Below are 21,423 nucleotides of genomic sequence, written 5' to 3'. Positions count from 1 at the left end.
TTATAAGAGTTGTAAATATGAAATAATATATATATGTGACTTATGTCCTGACAAGGTGTATGACAAGTGTGTGTGTCTGTGTGTGTACAGATCTGTGTAACAAAAGACAGATCAGTTGGACGGAAAGGAAAATAACTCGGCTGTGGTAGAGCAGAAAAAGGAAAGAAGAAGGGAGGGAAAACACACTAAGAAAAGAGAAAGGACAGACCACACAGGCCACACTCATTCACTCCCTGTGGAAGTGGGAGGCCACACACTGAGTAACAATACAAGCAGTTCATAATCCTGAGCCAAAGGGCAGTGAAGGAAATTAGACATCTGACAGCAGAGACGGTAAGGAAGTGGTACATGTGAGCTGTTGCTAGTGCACTTCTGATGGTGGTGGTTCTTAAATGACTCTTGGCCTGGCCTTCGAAGACGCAGTTATCGCTGGTGACAACAAAAGCATGGAGTCATTCTATAGGAACTGTTTTTCACTCGTAGCTCTCTGAAACAAGAAATTCTGTTGAAAGTGCATATTCTAAAGTTTCAGTTGATTCCACATCTATGTTTGTAAGTGTAAAAGGAGATATTTATTATGATAAAAAGTTACAGTTGTCTGTTTTATTCTGTGGAATGAGGAAATGTCTTTTACATTTTAGCATTTTTTGCATTTTTTGACTTTGAAACAAATGGAAAAAAGATACAAGAACAGCCTCTTACCTGGGCGATACAGAATGTAACTATACCTGTAATTTATTGTGAGTTTAATTAACAAGAATTAACTAATTAACAATATAATTACACATAGAGAGAAAAGAAGGGGTTGTGAGTATCATGAAGGAGAACACAAGTGCGAAAAAGAAAAAGTGAGAGCAAACTGAAGAGAACTAAAAAGTAAAGAAGTACAGAAAAAGAGCAGAGAGGCAGTGCTGATTGGGGATTTGGCTGGGATTTGACAGCTAAAGGATCCTTACTCAACCTCTCTGGCATTTGGCAGTGGAGGGAGAGAGAGAGAGAGAAAGAGAGTGTAAGAAAGCATGATGACCTGCTACACACCCTACACAGACTGGCCCTGAGGGGGTGATCGCTGAGCCAAGCAAACAGAGTTTAGATAGAAAAGTAAACGCTGTGATTTATGGCTATGAACCACAACTAATGCACTAAACCATGCGAGACACCTAAGGCTAAACCTAACAGCAGGTGGGATATGGCAAACAGAGTAATATTCCATATGCCAAACTGTCATTGCTGGGAAATGCAAACGCAGAGCTCCTGAGAAAAGAGCGCTCAGTAAACGCATTAATACACAATGATCGGACACACTTGATGCACCCAAAGCTAGCTATGTGATACGATATGGTATTGTGGACTTGATCGGCCTTGTTTGAAACTCTTCATCCAAAAAATAGAACTACTGTGATAAAAAAATGAAACAAATAATTGAAGGCTAATTAGTCCATTTTTTTTCTCTATTACTAATACAAATAATCCAGAAAACGTCGAAAATGCTCAAAAGTGCATCAGCACAAGTTTCTGAGAAACCATGATTGGAAAACGTTAGGATGGAGCAGATAAAGTTCCTCCTGGACAGGTATGTAAACATAGTAGGCCCACGTATAATGTGCTGAACTGTTTTTTAAGTGGTCAACTTTACCTAACAACACAAGTAGAAAAATCTTCATTACTCAGAGAGTTAAGTAAAGCAATGCTTCAAATGAACCACCTTCATAGAGATTTATGTAATACTAGTCAACTGCATCAAACTCCCGTGCAGGTAATGAAGCTAACTTTCTGTTCCACCTTAAATGCTGCTATACAGACAATATCTGCCTCATAGTCAAGGCTCATTAAGAGCTTATGCACTTGTAACTTTGCAATCTCCCTGAACAAAAGAGATACGGCAGCTTGATACCCACTCTGGCTAAATGCTGCTGCTACACAAAGAAGATCTCTATTAGCATACTGTTGATTACCTTGGACAATAACATCCCTCTACTTAAAAAGGAACAAAGAACATACCGACTCAAAACACACCTATAATAGAAGCCAATGGGCAGGTGCTGAAGCCTCTTATGTGAGTTTTGAGTGAATGAGCTCTGTTCTTACAGTGAAATAATAAAATTATTGTCTTTGTTTTGTTGTATTGTATTGTTGAAAACAACTCTGTGCTACAGATGTGGCAGACAGAGGTCAGGTTGCAAAACGTTGTATTCCTTCAACCCGTTAAACCACTGCCTTATTCAGTGGACAATCCTAAGACTTTTTATTCATTAACTACCATAAAACAATATGTAGTTATGATAACATCAAGTTATGAGAGTGAGGAACTGAAGCATACATACAGGCCCTTGCAGTGTAGGGGGATAAGTTGCAACTTATTGTGTGGTTTGATTAGTCTCAGTTTCTCACCTTCACACCAGGGATTGAAAAGCATGTAGATGTTTTTGTTGGGGTCATATGTGTTCACAGACTCGCTGTCTGGACTCTGGGTGGTGATGGTGAGTTTGTACTGGCCGACGATGCTGTTTGGAGGGGAGTTGACGGACAGCTTGATTCGGTTGCTGTTCTGCTCTACGATCTTGGCCTCCCAGCACAGGTCCTGCAGCTCCTCCACTAGAGGGATGATGATGTGTGTGCCTTTCGACACCAGCGGCAGTGGCCCTTTAAAAGACACGTTCAAAATTAAAAATTTCGAATGAATTTCTGTTGAAAGTGCAGATTCTAAACTCTCAAGCCATACCACATTTGTGTTTGTAAGTACAAGAGGAGATAAAAAAAAAAAAAGTGGAATTCCCCTTTAACTTGAGGCCTGAAGCACAGCACAGGTACCTCCTCTGAACTCATACTCCCTCACGGTTTATCACAGATTAAGTACATGCACATTGAAATCACTGACCTTCCCTTTTCTGAAATCAGTGCATGGAAAACTATTTGAACATTGAAGAAGAACGCACCCAGCTTGCTTCACTTTCCCGTTTGTGTGTACATGTTACTGTTAGCAAGGCTACGTGAGATACCGGCCAAAATATTCTAGCTGTCGTAACATTTCCAAAAAACAATGAGTCCTTTACACATTAAGTGTAAGACATCACAACATCTGTGTGGCTATTTCACCAAAGAAGAAATGGGTTATTGGAAGTTTAGTACTGTTCGGGGCTTTCGATGACAATGCTAACGCCCTTCCTTCCTCTGCCTCCTGAGCCACTCTGAACTGAGTGTCAAGTCAGACAGCTTCATCTGTTGTTGAGGTTTTGTGCTCCTGGTTATTATACAGTAAGGCAAAACAAAACATAGCTTTGGACCATTTTGCTTAAACACAAAGCATGAAGAGCTTTGTTGTACTGACACACATTGAAATCGAAAGCGTCCTATAAAAGCGCCATTTCAGAATATAAGGTTTTGTTGCAACAACATGGTCAGGTTTTACTGGGGGAACCTTAGTTTTGTTCTTGTTGTTGTTTTTCAATAGAAGCATTTTTCAATGCTTTTTTTTCTTAGAAGCTTAACGTTACTTCATAACATTAGGGTCTCTGTCTTTTTCACAAATTCTGCATATTAATCTGGGTCTCTATCCAGCCTGGGCATTTTCATTAAAGACTTTTTTCAGTTCAATTCGACTTTATTGCCATTACACATATAGGGGGTACAGTATAATGAAACACGTTCTGGCTATTTCTCTGGTGCATAAAAATTAAGATAAGGACATGATGCTAAATGTTTTTCGAGCTCAGTTTGGGTGTGCCTGCCTGTAGTGTGCTGCTACACTATGAAACGTTCATCAGATAAGTAAGTGGAAAATGGATTATTTTCAACCACTTAATGGTTAAAGTCTTGCACAATGTATTGATGTTTGCACAGCTTGAGAAAGAAAATCTAGCAGCATACTCTATGACTGATTCATTTGTCTACAGTGGGCTACAGGGCTGCACTCCTCCCTCTCGTTCTCCTTTTCTAGTCCGCACCCTGATAGAGAGGTCAGCCATACATTCCTTTCAGGGTGGACTGAGATGAAGAAGGTATTTGAGCACAGATGCATGAAAGCATGTGCTTATCACTCAACTGAATACCAGGCCTTGACTCCTTCTGCTCTATTTCATCTTTTAATGCATAACTTTGCAGACAGGAACATCCAAAATAACTAATGTACATGACATATAGAACTGTGTAACTCTCTAACACAGATGTGTGTATAGTTTGTCGTGAACATCCGCTTCTGCTCAGACATAATCACTGGACCGTTTTTTTAGAAACACCAACCTTATATTTTAACATAAGAGGCCACTTTATTGGAAACACCTTTATATTTCCACTCACCGGCCATTTTATTACAAACACCTTCCTTATACATCCAATCACTGGCTATTTTATTAGAAACAGCAACATTTTACTTCTGCTCTCAGGCCACTTCATTAGAAATACGTATTTTGCACTTTCATTCATTGGCCGCTTTATTAGAAATGCCTACCTTATATGTCCACTCACTGGCCACTTTAATTAGAAACATCCACCTTGCATTTCTTTTCACTGGCCATTTTATTAGAAACATCTACCCTGTATATCAACTTACTGCCCATTTTATTAGAAACACCTACCCTGTATAATGACTTACTGCCCATTTTATTAGAAACACCTACCCTTCACTTCAACTCACTGGCCACTTTATCAGAAACACCTACCTTATACTTCAAATGAGTGGCCACTTTATTCCAAACACATACCTTATACGTCCACTCACTGGCTATTTTATTAGAAACACCTTCCTTATACGTCCAATCACTGGCCATTTTATTAGAAACACCTTCAATATAAGTCCAATCACCAGCCACTTTAGTAGAAACACCTACATTGTACTTCCATTCACTTTACTGGTCACATTTACCTTATACGTGCACTCATTGGTCACTATATTAGAAACATCTACCTTATGCGTGCACTCATTGGCCACTTTATTAGAAACATCTACCTTTTATGTTCACTCAGTGACCAATTTATTAGAGACACCTACCTTGTATTTCTTCTCATTGGCAATTTACTAGAAACGCCTACCTTGTACATCAACTCACTGGTCATTTTTTTAGAAACACCTACCGCGCACTTCAACTCACTGGCCACTTTATCAGAAATATCTACCCTGTACATCCAGTCACTGGCCACTGTATTAGTAACAACTAATCTATAGGCTTACTATGTAGGTGCATTTCTACACACTGTATCCCGTCTTTTGTTACACACAGTTTATCACCCAATTCATCACTGGTCAGTTTCTGACTATAACAACGTTTGACCAGTGAGCACCAACATATCATTGTAGTAAAATGTATGTCATAATGTGTACACCTCACACTAACCTATTTTCAGCTCCAGATGTAGTTTGTCTGTGTTTATATTGAAAGGTCGTGACAGGTCAAGCTCCATTTGAAAGGTCTGGCCTCGGCGAATGATGAGCTCGTCGTTGTGGTACTGGTCAGTGTGGTGCTCCTTGCGGTTCTGATCTGTTTTTGAGCTGAGCAGGTCCAGCGAACGCACAATAAGAGGCAGCTCTGAAAGAAAGAGAAAAGGGTGTTGTGTGTGTTTGTGATGTGACAACGTGTCCTTTACAGTAGGGTGTGATAATTAGAATATGTGAATATTCAAATTCATTTTAGTATTTATTTGAACTTGAGTAAGGTATGTGTAGAGAATTTTTGCAGAATATTTTGATGCACATTTTTGATGCAGAATATGAGGACACAAGCTGCTGATGTAAGCGGTGAAGTAACAACTTTTAACAGAGCTATATATGAAAATATTTCAAACAAAAAGATGACAAGTTTGTAATGTGAATTTTGATTTGTGTGATCATTTTGTAGGTCAACTAATATTATGTGAAATCAATGGTTCTCAGACTGGACTTAGAAACCCCCAGACAGTCTACATTTTTTTTCCAACCCAACACGCAACATATAGGGGTAGAGGAAGAATGTGAACTGTCTGGGGGTCCCTGAGGACCGGTTTGAGAACCACTGTGTTAAATCACATATGCCTATATTACAAAGCCAAACAGGCCTACAGATTGCCCCTTATATGGATCATTCTACTAAACTGGTTCAAAGTCAAAATTCAAAACACATTGTGGACTTTAAACTGACTTGGAATTGACAATTAGCCAATTTTGAGCAGAATTCAAAAAAAATGTACAGAATATGACTAGCAATGGGATCTAACTGCTCACCATGTGGCCATGAGGGACAGGGATGCAGTCTTACTTCCTGCTCTAAAATGCAGGGGCGTGGCTAAAATAAGGCTCTGTCTGTGAACTAAAACTCCGTGTTTTGTAAGTGACATGAAAACATTATACAGCATTATACATTATACAGCATATTTATGTGGAACATTATATGCATTTCTGAATGTTTCACAAAATGTGTTTCACAAAGTTGAGATGGTTGCAACTCTTTCACAAATTTCCAGTGTGTTGCTTGAGGCTCTGCATCATTTCAACACAAGTGAAATTTAGTTTGAGTTGCGCGAAGGTTTCACCATCTAATGCCAGCTTAGAAATGTTGCCCATTGCAGCCTGACAGAAATTAAGAACTTACACAAGAACTGTAAACTTTATCCTACCTTTGAACCATGTTGAATGTACAGAGGCAGTGAGGTTGTAAGTAAAAGATTGTTAAAATGCTCACCTTTCAGCTCCTTGTCTTCTGTGCGAGGTTCTGGTGGCTCAGGGCCTGTTGCTGGTTTGTCTCTGGTGGCATTTTCTTCATAGGTGACATCAAACGAGCCGCTTTGCCGTCGACAGCAACTAGGGCAAGCCTTCCATAACCAGCGGCGACAACCCCCCTCCCGCCGCTCTTCCACAACAACCGTCTCCCTCTCAGGCACCGCATGCCCGTTGCTCGCGGTGACGCCGTGGAAACGGCCAACAGTTGTTCCATCTCGGGCTGACATGCTCGATCCTGGCATTCTGAACGACAGAGGAAAAAAGATGAAGCAGCTGAATGAAAAAAGTTCATTAACACTGATTTTGTTGCTCATCTGTCTTGCTCTGTCTTTCTTTCCTATAGTGATAATTTGGCAAAAAAATCAAATTTTTGACCACAAAGAGTTACGAAGTGTGAAAAACTTCAAATAACATTTCATCTTACATTTTTCTTGCATTAAATCTTTTCCCCTGACGTCAATTTACATTTGTGTATTTTTATGTACCAAGAACAGTTATTATTCAATTTACATGTTAATCGTCCGACATCTCTTTATCACTTACAATTAAAGATGCCGTTTTACTGTGCCTTTAAGACTGATATATCATAAATGTTCTGATTGGCTGTCGTGTATTGTGGCTCATTCAAAAAGCCCTCCACTCCTTATAATTACAGTGTGAGTTGGCAGGGCTAAACTGATGTAGGCTGAATTGGTGGAAATATGGAAATGCATACACTTTTTGTGACATCATGTCCATAAAAGTCCATAAAATCAATACAGGGAAAATAAGTTTCACAGCTTATTTTCCATATATAGGCAGTACGGACTGGGGAGTGAACATAAAGAAAATTCATACAGGCACTTTATTATTAAATTATAAGAGTGATCAGCAAGCTAGCCGGCTAATGCTGACAGCTAACTTTGACTTGAAACTTTAATGTTTGTGGTGTATTTACTCTCTCAAAAGAGTGAATGCTATAGTCATTCTATGGTATTTACATTTGAATTAAAGCACTGTTTGTTTAGTGCTTCATTTATTTTGAATGTTAATACAGGCTATATTTACTATTAATGCAGTCCTTAAAAATGACAAACCATGCACACACACATACACACACACACACATTTTCTAAGCCGCTTATCCTTCTGGATCGCAGGGGGAGCTGAAGCCTATCCCAGCAGTCACTGGGTGGAAGGCAGGATACACCCTGGATAGGTCACCAGTCCATCACAGGGCACAAACCATGCAGTTTGATCAAATATCTTCACAACAGATTGACCAGTTTCAGTACTTTTTTGTGTTATGGGAGACTCTGACTTTCCGAGTAGGAATGACCAACTGGAGGGTCATTCAAACAGATTTTTCCCACTTGGAGATCAGAAAATTTAGATAAGCGCAAAAGTAAAGAAGCAAAGCATGGAAATGTCTTGAACAAGTCTTCGCTGATTCACTAAATCGTGAGATACTTGAAAATTCAAGGTAAAAGGAGCTCAAAAGCTGTGCATTAAACCCAATTACATTACCCGCTGCTGCCTGTTATTAACATAATTGCCCTCTCCTCAAGAGCTGTAAACTTAATTTCAGGCAAGTCCTATAAACACATGACTGTATACAGTCAATTACAGCTTTAACTGGTACATACGTCTTAGATTGCATGAAGTAAACATCAGGGTTTATCTCGGAACAATCAGAGAAATATCTGATTCACATCACACCAACTGCATTTCACAGTGAAAGAGAATATTCACTAGTGTGACATTCATTAAATCTCAGCTGAGTCATGAGACTGCTGAATCAGAAAGAGTTAACAGTGCGCTAATGTGAACCATGTGTGGCTCCCAGCTGGCTACAAATGATCATGCTCTCTCTCTCTCTCTCTAACCCTCCATCTCTCAACCTTTATCATTTTCTTGTATTTTCTCTACATTCCTTTTCCCACAATAACCACATTCTGTAGCGTCACTCACCACAACTCCTTGCCTCTCCCTGCTCTTACAAACATAAACAAACTTTAAAATGCCGCACACTCACAAACTGTGCAAAACTCAAGTGCAAGTCCCTCTCTCTCGCTCGCTCGCTCTCTCTCTCACTCTCTCTCCATCTTCTTTCTCACACTGTATTACATAACCTATAAAGACCTCCCTTGCATTCCTATCTTTACAGTCTGGCGGTTAATGTTAAACATGTCTAATGTCTGTGCTGTATAATGCTGGGTGCAGTGGTGTAGCACATCTATATCAGGCAAACGTTGCTACTGTTCTTCACTAATGTGTAAATATACTGCAGTCGATGAGCCTGTGAGTTAGAGAACAAACATTTATCCAAAAATCGCTAAATTCATCCTCAAGTTAACCCCTTAAAATTCCAGGCTTATTATTCAGTAACTACAGGGACTTCTATGCAAACTAGCTGAGTTATTCTTAGGCGGGTCCTGGCCATGTAAGGGGTTAAAGTATAGGTGGAACAAAACATTTTATTTTAGATGCAGCAGCATTCTCTATTTAAAAGATTCTGAAGTGACCAACAAACCATCATAATCAGATTTTCAAATAGGCTTTGCGTTTCCTCACGCATACTGTGATACATTAGAAGGTATACTTTGGCACAGCCCAATGCATCTCAATAATGCATGCATGTTTGTAGTCACAAATTGGTCACAGTTTCCTGCATTTATGAAATGCAAGTACCGAAACCATAGCAAACATGATCCTATGGTAAAACTAATTTTACTTTAATAATTACCTCTGCAAATTGCTAACACACTAACAGGCTAACCAGAGACACTCAGAGTAAAGGACTTTACACAACGAACATTTTTATCCGTGCAAACTTCCGCCAGTGACATGAACTCCAATCACTGTCGTCTCTTGCATCTATATGATGACAACCAAGAAGACAGATCAGAGTCACAGCAATATCAAAAGGATCAGAAAGCTGCTAAAATGGGGCTCAGAAGGGGCTGCAACCATCCAAGCTATGTATGGAAGCACATAGTTTCAACATATAGCAAAGTGATGAATCTCTCCACACTACTTTCGCATTTCCAAAATGGAGAGTAGCCTGCCTAATGTCACTGTTTCCTCATTTTGTGAGGATAGAAATGAACGGAGAGGTTCATTCCAAAATGCTTCATATCCATTTGTAACAATGTTGGATACACCAGGTTTCTGTTTAGCCTAACAGTTGGTGTATAATGGAAAATACATTTTTATTTCTCTAATAAAAGTGGTATTAATCATAATATAGCATCTAGAATTCTTGTATGTGTAAAGCTCGCTCCCAACAACCATAAAAAACAGACATAAAAAAGCAGCAGTGTCTCAGAAGCGTGTTGCTGGGAGACTGGCTTTAACAGTGGCAGCAGACATAACAGCTAGATAGAGGCAGAGGCCTCAAGGACATGAAGAGTAACAGTATTTTAACTCTCTTTGGTAGGAAAGAACTTCATTTATTAACACAGTTCATCACTGAATCTTTGTCTGGAGCTTGTCTTTTCATTGTGTCTTTTAAACCCTGTGCCTTTTAAGCATAGCATAATTGGTAGGTAGACCTAGGCAAGGTTGCATGACCAGCTACAGCCTTAGTAAACAAAGGGTTAATTTTCAGATACATAAAAGCACATTTTGTGCTGCATTTTCTCATGTATACACAACTGGCCAAAAAGAAGGCCTGGGTCGATGTTTAGGTCTAATGCAAAATCAACTGATATATATTTAAATGAGAGCTTTGAAGGCCAAAGTGGAGAAGGGTTCCATGTTGAACATGGGTCAGTAAGTCCTAAGTAATAGGCGAACATTGTTCGGAAAGGTAGAGAGGGATGGCCTCCATTGCCCATGTGTATATGAATGGACACAAACAAGTGTGTGTTGGAACGCAGGTCTGGATGCTTTCCTGAACCGCTCCTCCTGTGACCATGACTGCAGTTACCCAGATAAGGCATACGGGAGGAGAAGTATGCATGAGACTCAAAGCACTGCACTTGTTTTATGAGGAGAGAGAGGTATGTGTGTGTGGGAGAGAGAGAGAGCAGTTAGGATTTCTATGCACTTTATGTCTAACATTGTGAAATCTTGACTTAAGACCTGAGTGCAATTAACAAATACCATTTGCTGCAGTCCAAACCCAGAATTCCCAGCAGACTGAGCCCCCTCTGAAAAAAGCATGTGAATCTCAGGCTTTCCCTTTAGTCATGCACCCCTTAATGGAGCCATGCACAATGGTGAGAAAACTAGCAGTGTGCATCAAACCCTTCACATTCTTCAGTTATGAAATAACTCATTCATAGCAATATTCAGCTCAGTTATCAGTCATAAGCCATTCATCTTTCTCCATTCAGTCATAGCAGCCAACAAGCCAAACATTTCCAGAAGAGGAACTGGTTTCCCTAAAAAGAGTCAGGGTCAAAAAGGTCATGGCTGTAAAGCTGCCCAGGGCTAAAGTGCAGGAGCCGCATTGTTCCTGTGAGACAGTGTTATATATCTTTGGAATTTTTAAAATTACGACGGTTGAGTGGACGCTACACTGTTTTACAGACATTGTACAGGTTGTAACGATACTAACTTCACAAAACGATATGTATTGTGCTTTTGCACCACTATATGATTTATTTTTGTTACAGAAAAAAGGCATGCCAATATTGTACTTTTATTTCTTTTACTATAACAAGACTACAGTGTCTGGTGAAAGCAGAATAAACGAGTAGATTTTAAAAGACAAGCATATCTCAATAGACTGTGAATACTGTTTCTGGTATTTGTCTTTTTTAGGCTGGCTTTAGTTAATTAAAACCTACATGAAATTAACCTGCAACTAGTTGCATGTTGAGCTGCATGATCCCACAACTAACTTGAAACTCAGCTGCAACAGTTGCAGGTGGATAAACTTTGAATGTTTTATTAAACAACCAATTGGATAAGAGCTGCTAATTTAGCTGTTTAGTAGAGTAGTTGAATGTGTTACAACTTTTATTGGTTTTACACTACTTCATGTAACTGTCAAGTTGCACAGAAACAATGCTGGAGGCAACTCGCCACATGCAACTAGTTGCACAAAAGTTTCACTATGTAAGTCCGTCTTGGGAATATCATTGAATGTTTTAAACACAGCAGTGGCAAAACATTCCTATATATGTATGTATGTCTGGAAACACAATTTTTAAATAGCATAAAATCTGACAGTTTTTGATTCACAGCACGAATCGTCTCACAAACCCTGCATTAATAAAAAAAGATTAATCATCTTGCAACCCTCAAAAAAATAAGCATTAATATGTCTCATACACTGCTATTGTACAGAAAACCTTTTAACCATTAATAGTGTTAGAACACATAAACCTATGGGTGCTGCTTAATTGTTAGAGTCAGGGATAGTTTTTCCCTATGAAACCACAGATATTACGCGAACTAGGAAGCCCCACTTTGCCAACAGGCCATTTCCTTCCTTCACCAAATAATTGCACGATTTTGTAGATTTTGCTCTATTCTTCTCTTTTATTTTGTACATAGATCGGTTTTCACCCACCATCTCTGTTGGTGACATTTGCTGGGTATTTTGAACAAAATAATAAAAATATGTAAACAGTTGTATTTCATTTGTATTTAAGCTCAACCAAATAAATCAAAATAGATCCTTATTATGTTGTTAGATTCGTCCCTGGCCACATTAAACATGATTCATCATAACATACCATTTCCATGACTGAAATATCGTGACATCTGCCCCGCCTCTAAAACAACATTTGATTTTTGATGTTACCGTGCACAAGCGAGCAAGGAAAATTATATTAGCCACTTATATTAACTCACTACTCCCACGTATCATCAAGCTAAACACTCAGCTAGCTTAGAGACCTTCCTGAAGCTCACTCAGAAATGCACTGATTTCTGATTCACGCTGACTTTAATATCTCCTATTATGTGTACATGGAGAGATGTATCTCTTTAGCTGATGTACTAAATCTGGAGATATACTGTAGCTCTAATGTTTGGACTGTTTGAAATTACTGACATGGTCATGCAGAACACAAAGGTACACAATGTCAAAAAGGGTTAAATGCTATTTTTATGCAATTATGGCAATTTGCATTAGATATAAGTAGCAGGTCACTAACGATCCCCATGTTTTTAATGGTTGACTGTGCTTTAAACTAATCATAGCCAGTCCATTATTGCTTGGTCCCTCCCATCTCTTCACATTTTTTGTTTTTTGTCCTAAACTCAAGGGTCCTTTTCACTCTGCACTTTAATGCCACTATCAACACATATCTGTGACCTCTATATGCAGCTAGTAATGAGGTCTGCATTACCTTGTTGCCCTCCGATGGCTTAAATATGTATGTCTGTTTCTTGGCTGGTCTTCTATTGCTGTCTAAAGTAACCCAGCTGTTGGTCAGAAGCCAAGAACTGCAGCTGCTGGGGTAGAGGGGTGGGCCCAGGTCAAACACACTACGACAAGGCCTAATTTAGAGCACACTGCTTTACAGCACCAATCAGATTGTGTTGCAGTCAACAGTTCAGTTTTACATACTGCAGAAACACAACCAAGCAAGAAAAATAACAAAACACCACAGGTGTAATTCAGTTCTGATTCTTCTTGAAATTATTCGGTATTTCATAAAATCTCAAATGTCATGATTTGATTAGATCTGAATCAGCTTTTGTGATTTTCGGCTGATTTTTCTTTTCTTTTTAAATACCCGAACACAAGTAAAAACATTAGTTCAGTGCATTCTATAGTCAATATTGCAACATAAATAACATTATTTGCTATGTAATAGTCTAAACTGGCTTTTTAATGAATGAAAATCTGTTTAAATAACATGAAATCATCTAAAGTTCGACATTGAAAGTGATGAGCAACTGACTATTTAGCACACGTGTACTAACTTGATTCATAGAGGTTGGCAATATAACAAAAATTTAATATCACGATACATGATGTGTTACAATATTTAGTTTATTTAGTTTGATAAGGTTTGATAAGTTTTTGAGGTTTGTTAAAATAACAGAAAAAAGAACTAGTAGTGCCACGTTTACAAAATGCTGAACACTGTGAGTTCAAATGATACATATTGCACTAAATCCAATTGGTCTAATTATGTCTCTTTGTAATAAAACATGCACTTGGTCACAGACGCTGACAATATCCATGATTAGAAAAGCATATTGTGACCTAACGTGACGTAATTTATCACAATAAAGACTGTCATATTGCTCAGCCTTACTGGCTCACATTTTTATGTCAAAATTGCAAAACAGATTGGCCAAAATCAACTTTTTTGTAGCAAAAATTGGACAATTCCAAACTAGGCCAATTCCAATCATGCAGCTTTAACATAAAAAGCTGCGGAATGGAGACAATAAAACAAAATACCAAGATTTTCATGTATTTTATGTTGGAAAACAGCCAGGCATTTTTTCTTTTTGAGCACATACTTGTTGACCACTAATTGATTCTAATTGAGTATAATCGATCATTACCTTCCACAGTCGATGCAGTTAAATCACCACAACAAAACTACAGTAAGGGCTACTGGAAAAGTGTAGCAGTATGCTTATGTTTCTGTTCTATTTTCTGTCTTTGAGTGGCCATGTTACTGTTTCAATGAGGCTTCATACCAAGGCTGATAACGTAACAGTGTGTGTGTGTGGACGTGCGTATGGGCGTATAGCAGTTTTATAAAGTGCCTAATTACTTCATTCTCACTCTCATTTAGACCATAACTGCACCCACTTTGCAATACTGTGGTTCTGCCACACACTAGAACTCTTGTTCTAAGAGTAAGTCCATGGCAACCTCATCATTCACATGTCAACAGACAAAACAAAGAATGACCAATTCAAGTGATGGAGTCCCAGGCCTGCCGGTACTGTATGAAACCATTAAATTACACAATGTTCAGTCATGGTCATGCTTTCCCATTCCCACATCTCACACTGACTCTGACACAGCAGTCACTCTGTGATGATGCAACACGTGAATTAACCAGAGGTGGAGTAATTCACTCATCAAGGCTTCATAAGAACATACCAAGAAAAAATCCAAACAATGAAGTCACAGATTTTCATACAACATGATTAGGACCAAAATCTGACAATTCACTGCATGACTCAAGGCTTCTTTGCAGTTTCAGTACATTTACAGGCAGATATTTCATCACTCAGCCTGTCTACATCACTATGTACAATTTACAATAAACGTGCAAAATTGCTTGCTTCATATTTCGTCACTTAAAAAAAAAAAAAACATATCTCCATTTTTTAAACTTTTTTTGACAGCATCATTAATGATGAATACTCCAAAATTACTTAAAATGAAAACTTTTACATTATACTCCCTCACAATTTAAGAATGTTTTTGCCTTGTCCTGCAAAATTACTATTTTGGAGACATTTAATCATTGCTGCTGACATTTTAAGTTATAAAGTTATATATAATCGTTTATGAAACAAAACCTTGTGTCTCTAAAATGAAAACTTCATAGGAGAAGGAAAAACTGTTGTTGTTTGGTTTTTCCATCTGAATTTACATGACCAAATCGTAGGCAAATTATTCAATAACTGCATGAAATAAATGTACATTTTTATTATTTTTTTTTTGTAAAAGCTCCCCTCAAATTAACAGAAAATGTGTTTTATGATCATACACATTTCTATATGCTTACAATTTACTGCTCAAAGCCAAAAATCTTAGACGCTCTTTGCATTAGTTTCTAAAAATAATTTTTACAGAGCAGATTACTGAACAGACACCATCTGTTTATAGTTTATAGCCCAGATTTGTGGAAAAACGGGTCAACTTTCAGTAGACAAAAAAAAAATTGTGAGTTCAGCTTCTTCTATTATAAGGGTTTAAAATTACATTACCCATCTATTTGACCAGAAAGAAGACTCTCATATGACACCCACCTTTTCAATGTATCTTATGAAATGTGAAAGTTATGAAAAATATGACAAAGTGCGTTTTGGAACCACCGGTGGTCCCAAGGAGTTGAAAAGAGTAAAAAAATGCTGTTTTTCTCTGTAATGCTAATCAATGTAGATCTTAAGAATGTACCAGAATGTAAACTAAGACGGTATGTTGACATGTTAATTGCAATTGTTAGAATTATTATACTGTAAAGAGTCGAAAAGCTATAAGCTATTGCTATTAGCATTTATGCTAGCGGCCACAGAAATATTTTCACACTTGGCAGAGAAAAATGTAAGCTTTGTTTGATTCTACATATGATTCTGTGTAGAGATGGGTTATAGGGCAAAAATACAGGGTGATTTAAAAAGATTCATCCGATTTCAAAGCGCCTTATTTTTACAACTGTGAGGCACCTAGGAACCAATCACATACCAATTGAAAGAGTGTCACCGGAAGATGGCTCCCAGTAGTCTGCGAGAAGATGGTGACCCCTGAGCAGAAAGTGTTTTGTGTTCTACACTTCAATAAGAGTAAATCCGTCATAAAAACGACAAGCAATGTGATTTTCTTCAGCAGTGAACCTCCAACAGCTCAGAGCATTCGCTGTTGGTTCCACAACAATGGATGATCTCCAAAAACACACTGAAAGAGCCGTGAGTACAGTGACACCCAATATACTCAATCAAGTATGAGATGAATTTGACTATGGCGTTGATGTTGTCCGTACAGCTTGAGGAAGTTCATATTGAGCACTTTAAAATTACATAACAATATTTATGCTCAATTAAACCATTTACAATTTACTGCATTGTTCTGTAATGATTTACAAGTGAAATAAATCAGTTTTAAATCAGATTAATCTTTCTGAATCACCCTGTATAATATCACAATACTTGAAGACATTTTCACGATACACAATGTGTATCACAATATTTATTTTTTCTGAGGTTTGAAGTTGGACTGTACTGATACAATTAAAAAACACTTTCAACATTATGAGTACAATGATCTTTTTTCAATGTTAAATTAATAAATGATAATTAATAATACATTAAACAGGACTACTTATGCTGTCTTTGAAATGAAACATAAAGTTGGTCAGTGTTCTTTAAGTGCTGACGATATCCACGGTATGCTCAATAAAGCTTATTGTGACATAATCATGCCATAATCAAACAATAAACTAGAACTAGAACCAGAAGTTTAGTTGTCGCTGCTGGTGCATGACTATATGACAAAAATACAACCCCATTTCCAAAAAAGTTCAGACGCTGTGCAAAATGTAAATAAAAACAAAATTCGATGATGTGTTAATCATTTAAACCCTATATTTCATCAAAAATAATACAAAGACAACATATCAAATGATGAAACTGAGAAATTGTATTGTTTTTTGAAACATATATGCCCATTTTGAACTTGATGCTCCAAAAAAGTTGGGACGGGGGCATGTTTACCACTGTGTTTCATCACCTCTTCTCTTAACAACACTCTGTAAGTGTTTGGGAACTGAGGAGACCAACTGCTGTAGTTTTGAAAGTAAAATGTTTTTGCATTTTTGCTTAACATAGGATTTCAGCTGCTCAACAGTTCAGCGTCTCCCTTGTTGTATTTTTCATTTTATAATGTGCCAAATGTTTTAATTGGGTAACAGGTCTGGACTGCAGGTAGGACAGTTTAGTGCCCGGACTCTTTTAATACAGAGCCAAGCTGGTGTAATACATGCAGGATGTGGAATGACAAATGTTGATTCATCGGACCACAGGACACTTTTCCACTTCACTTCAGTCCATTTTAAATGAGCTTGGCCCCAGAGAAGGTGGCGGCCTTTCTGGATCCTGTTTATATACGGTTTCTTCTTTGCATTTAAGAGTTTTAATTAGCATTTGTAGATGCAGCGATGACATAGTGTTTTTCAGTGTTTCTTTTTTGGAACGTGTTGCTGGCATCAAAAACAATACAATTTCACAGTTTCAACATTGATATGTTGTCTGTGAAGCATTTTCAATGAAATGCAGGGTTTAAATGATTTGCACATCATTGCATTTTCTTTTTATTTACATTTTTCACAGCGTCTGAACTTTTTTGGAAACGGGGTAAACGGGGTGTAAACCACACAACATTGTAAAGCTATTAACTGGAGAACAACTTTAAAAATTTTAACTTTGAAGTATAAAAAATCAATATCTTAGCTACATAAATCTGAGGATTAGTATAAAATCCCACCACTACCTGCCTTATCCACCTGGAGGTGAGTTCTTTTCTGTGAATTTGGCCTATATGTAATGTTACAGAGGTTTTAAGATTTTTATGATGACATTTTAAATCAGTTATAAGGAATAAATGAAAACCATATGCTATGGGCTTTCATTTAATGCTTATTTTGTTGGTTAATCAGCTTCTAAGAAGTTCAGCCCAATCCGGTTCTCATGTGCAGCTCATCCAAAGACAACAGTGATTGTGTTTAATGTTCTCCATATCATGAGTTCACTTCCCACAGGCCCAAATAGTCGCTCGCAAAAAAACACCCGTCGTAGAAATAACAACTGCAGATGATGGAAGCAAGAACACCATGGCTGGTTTAATCTTACAAAGATTTCCTTTAACATGTCCCAAAAGGAAAGGAAAGATTACCACTCTGAATTCCTAAAAACAAAACTCAGTCAAACCTACCATCCAGCTTCTAAGCTGGAAATGAAATGGATTTTGTCTTTTTAGGTGAGCAGACAAGTCAACATTTATAAGTGTTGTTTTTATTGGTGTTAATGCTGCTTTTATTGTAGCAGTTGTACACAATTGTTTTATATGAAGGAAGCTGCATTTTATCACATTTGTCTTTGTGGAGAGGTGTGAACCGTTTTCAGAGCAGGAGGTTCTCAACGCTCCCCTTTCACCCCTCATTGCTCACTAGAAGCTCAACACTGAGTCAACATTTTACACACACACACACACACACACACACACACAGAGAACAGTGTCCTAGATAATCTGATAACAGAGTTACATGGACAAAATAGTTTTATTTGATTATATTAGTTATAAATATCTGAGATGATGTCATTTCTGCCAATAGGCCACTAGGAAGCCTGCACAAAGATACTATAGTCTGTCTTTCCTCCTTTAGTTTAGTTTATTAATTTAATTGCTGCTGTACAAAAACCTTGTATCTAAAAAATGAGAGCTTCATAGGAGAAAAGAAAAACAGTAAAAATGTACAAGTCATTACACACAGTGACAGCCGACAATTTAAAATGGGTTAACCGTTAAAAACTGAAAAGGTAACAATGGAGTTAAGAGGTTTTCTTTTGACAGGGACAATTTACTTTTGTCCTGTTATTCATCTTTTCTTCATTTTCCTTCTTCCTCCTTGTTTTTGTGTCACCTCTCCCCTCCGGTGGGTGTTAGTGTTGGCCTGGTAAAGCCCTTGCTCCTATTGTTGGAATGTGAGAGGGCACGAGCTGGGCAGCAGAGATAAGGCCGTATCAGTGCAGACCTTCAGCTGACCAGTAAAAGTATCCCACCTTTACCCTCTCTTTTGCCCCTTGCTGAGACCATTTCTTCAAATAGCCACATTTATGGGCACAAGGCATTCACAGCATTCATACATGATCGCAAGGGTGGGCGATATGACAAAAATATAATATCACAATACGCAATATGTATTACGATATTTAGTTCTTCGATTTTTTTTTGGCGAAAAATTTTGGAATGGACAAAATCTATGAAAAAAACATCTATAAAAAGTCAAAGTTTGCAAAAATAAACTATTTATGAATGTTGTTGTTGTTTACAGTCTCTCTATAATTGGTCTAAATCTGACTTTCTTTGTTTTGCGCACAGTTTAGTGTTCTAGATGTACAGACTATACCGGTGCAAATGTAAACAGTCCAGGATAATATTCAATATAACTGTAATATACTCATGGTAACTAATGAAATAACTAATGAAAATATTGATTTTTACCAATAATTTTGTCTCGATTTATCAATTACTAAAATGCGCTTACCATTCCCAGCCTAAACAATACCATATTGTGATACTGCTCACCTCCGTATGAGTACATAGTGCATAAGGCGGTGATGAACAAGTGACTGGCTGAGATCATGATTACATAATGAAACACTTTCATCAAAGCCAAGAATGGAACGATTCACAAGACCTTGTCTGCACAAGTTATTTGAGAAATGATGCCAGGTGTCGTCTATGTGAACATAAATGCTGTGTGTTGATTCTGTCTGTGAGCGTTAACGCTCTTGACCGGAGTTCGCAGCCTGGAAGTCACAGTAAGACAAGAACCACATGACATTCAAATTGGCTTATCAACCAGACGATGCCAAATGCACATTTAAAACAAATGAGCAGGCAGTAATACACCATTCTATGACACAACCTCACTGAACCCAGCAATGAATGTCCAATTAAACACCTGGATTATGACGATTTGGGAGATTTAATTAGTTGATCTGACTTCTTCAGCCTCTAAACGAAAAACTGGCTTCAGTGAAAGAGAGAGAGAGAGAGAGAGAGAGAGAGACAGAGAGAAAGAGAGAGGTTTTAAAGAAACTGAGCCTGCTGTAACAGAGCTGGATTTCTATACCTATTTTTATACATTTGCCATGTTTTTACATATTTAAAAAGGCTTCCTTCTTTATCTTTTTCCATTACAGTAATTTTAAAATCTTTAAAAAGCTATGGTTTTATTGTTTTACTGTTTGCTCTTTGGGAAGAAGGGGGCGTGGTCCAGTGTCACATCCAGAACGGAGAACCAGTCATACTGAACCAGTGGGCTGATAAGATTCACCAGTGTCTTGTTTTTGCCAGCCTATTTACAGCAATGTCTTTTCTCAGTAGGCAGCAAAGCCCAGAGAGAGAAAGAGACTAGTGGAGATTCAAAAAAGAAAAAAAAAATACTGAAAAGTCCCTGCGAATGTGCTCTTTAATTTGTTATGCTGGCTAGAAAGCTGAACAATTAAATGAATTAACAATTAGCCCCTTAAACAAGAGGCTTATTATTCAGTAACTACTATACATTATTCCGCAGCTACTATGAAATTAATGGCATCTGTGTCATGCGAAAATCTCATAATCTCTTAACTCTTTGCACATCATTTGAAAAGTCCTGACCTCTTACAGTGTGACAAATTTCTTGACAAATGTATCATTTACTCTGTAGTCTATATTTGGAAACCACACTCCAAAAAGCCATTTTGAATTTACCGTTTCATGTTAACCAACTCCTTTTGATATGTCCACCCATTTATCCTACAGAAGTTTATCTCCACCCATTCATACTGAAGTTCTAGGGAGTGCTATTTGAACGAGGCACAACATAGGACAGCCAATCAAAACATAGCTCATTCACGTATATATCCAGCTCAAAGGCACAACAACAAAAATAGCCTGTTTATTTCTAAGGGCCAATTTAAGCTTTTGCGTCGAATGCACTATGTCCTCAAATGACACGCAGCTCCCCAGAAATGTATCTACATGTCACAGCGACGCAGATCGAAACAACGCTTGGCAGCATCGCATTTTCTCCTATACATTACTAGCTTCTCCTTCTTCGCCTCCATTTTTAAAATTCAGTTGAGTGTTGCACAGCAAGAGCAATCGGTGTTGGAGTGACAGAAAGCCAAAATCAAACCTGTTCTGTAATGGTTTAAGCTACAGCCTGCTAGGCTAAGCTAACGTTAGTTAGTTCCAGCTAACTGATGCTTAAAAAACACCCATTTGGAGAATAAAGACTCATGTCTGAGAGCACAAATTTGCATGTCTGATGTTGAAGTGACAGAAAGATGAAAAATAGAATTGGCGTAATTACAGGGCAACGCAGACACACCAAC

At 37.9% G+C, this 21,423-nt stretch overlaps 1 protein-coding gene across 3 annotated transcripts in view; it reads right to left on the bottom strand.

Moving 5' to 3' along the window:
• Positions 1-21,423, bottom strand: part of tgm1l1 (transglutaminase 1 like 1) — a 33,731-nt gene that overhangs the window by 9,410 nt on the left and 2,898 nt on the right. The window contains exons 1-4 of one of the 3 annotated variants that reach the window (XM_036556475.1): positions 8,702-8,750; positions 6,651-6,931; positions 5,331-5,522; positions 2,392-2,643 (exon numbers count right to left, since the gene is read on the bottom strand). In XM_036556475.1, the coding sequence (XP_036412368.1) occupies positions 2,392-2,643; positions 5,331-5,522; positions 6,651-6,930 (724 nt within the window). In that variant the 5' untranslated portion in view covers position 6,931; positions 8,702-8,750. Of the gene's footprint in view, positions 1-2,391; positions 2,644-5,330; positions 5,523-6,650; positions 6,932-8,637; positions 8,751-21,423 lie in introns of those variants that run through there. The other 2 variants (XM_036556474.1, XM_036556473.1) reach the window with 2 other exon arrangements.

Source organism: Colossoma macropomum, unplaced genomic scaffold (genome assembly GCF_904425465.1).
Source record: "Colossoma macropomum unplaced genomic scaffold, Colossoma_macropomum, whole genome shotgun sequence".
NCBI classification, from domain to species: Eukaryota; Metazoa; Chordata; class Actinopteri; order Characiformes; family Serrasalmidae; genus Colossoma; species Colossoma macropomum.
Note: the sequence above shows the minus strand (reverse complement) of the source record. Positions and strands in the feature narration are given on the sequence as shown.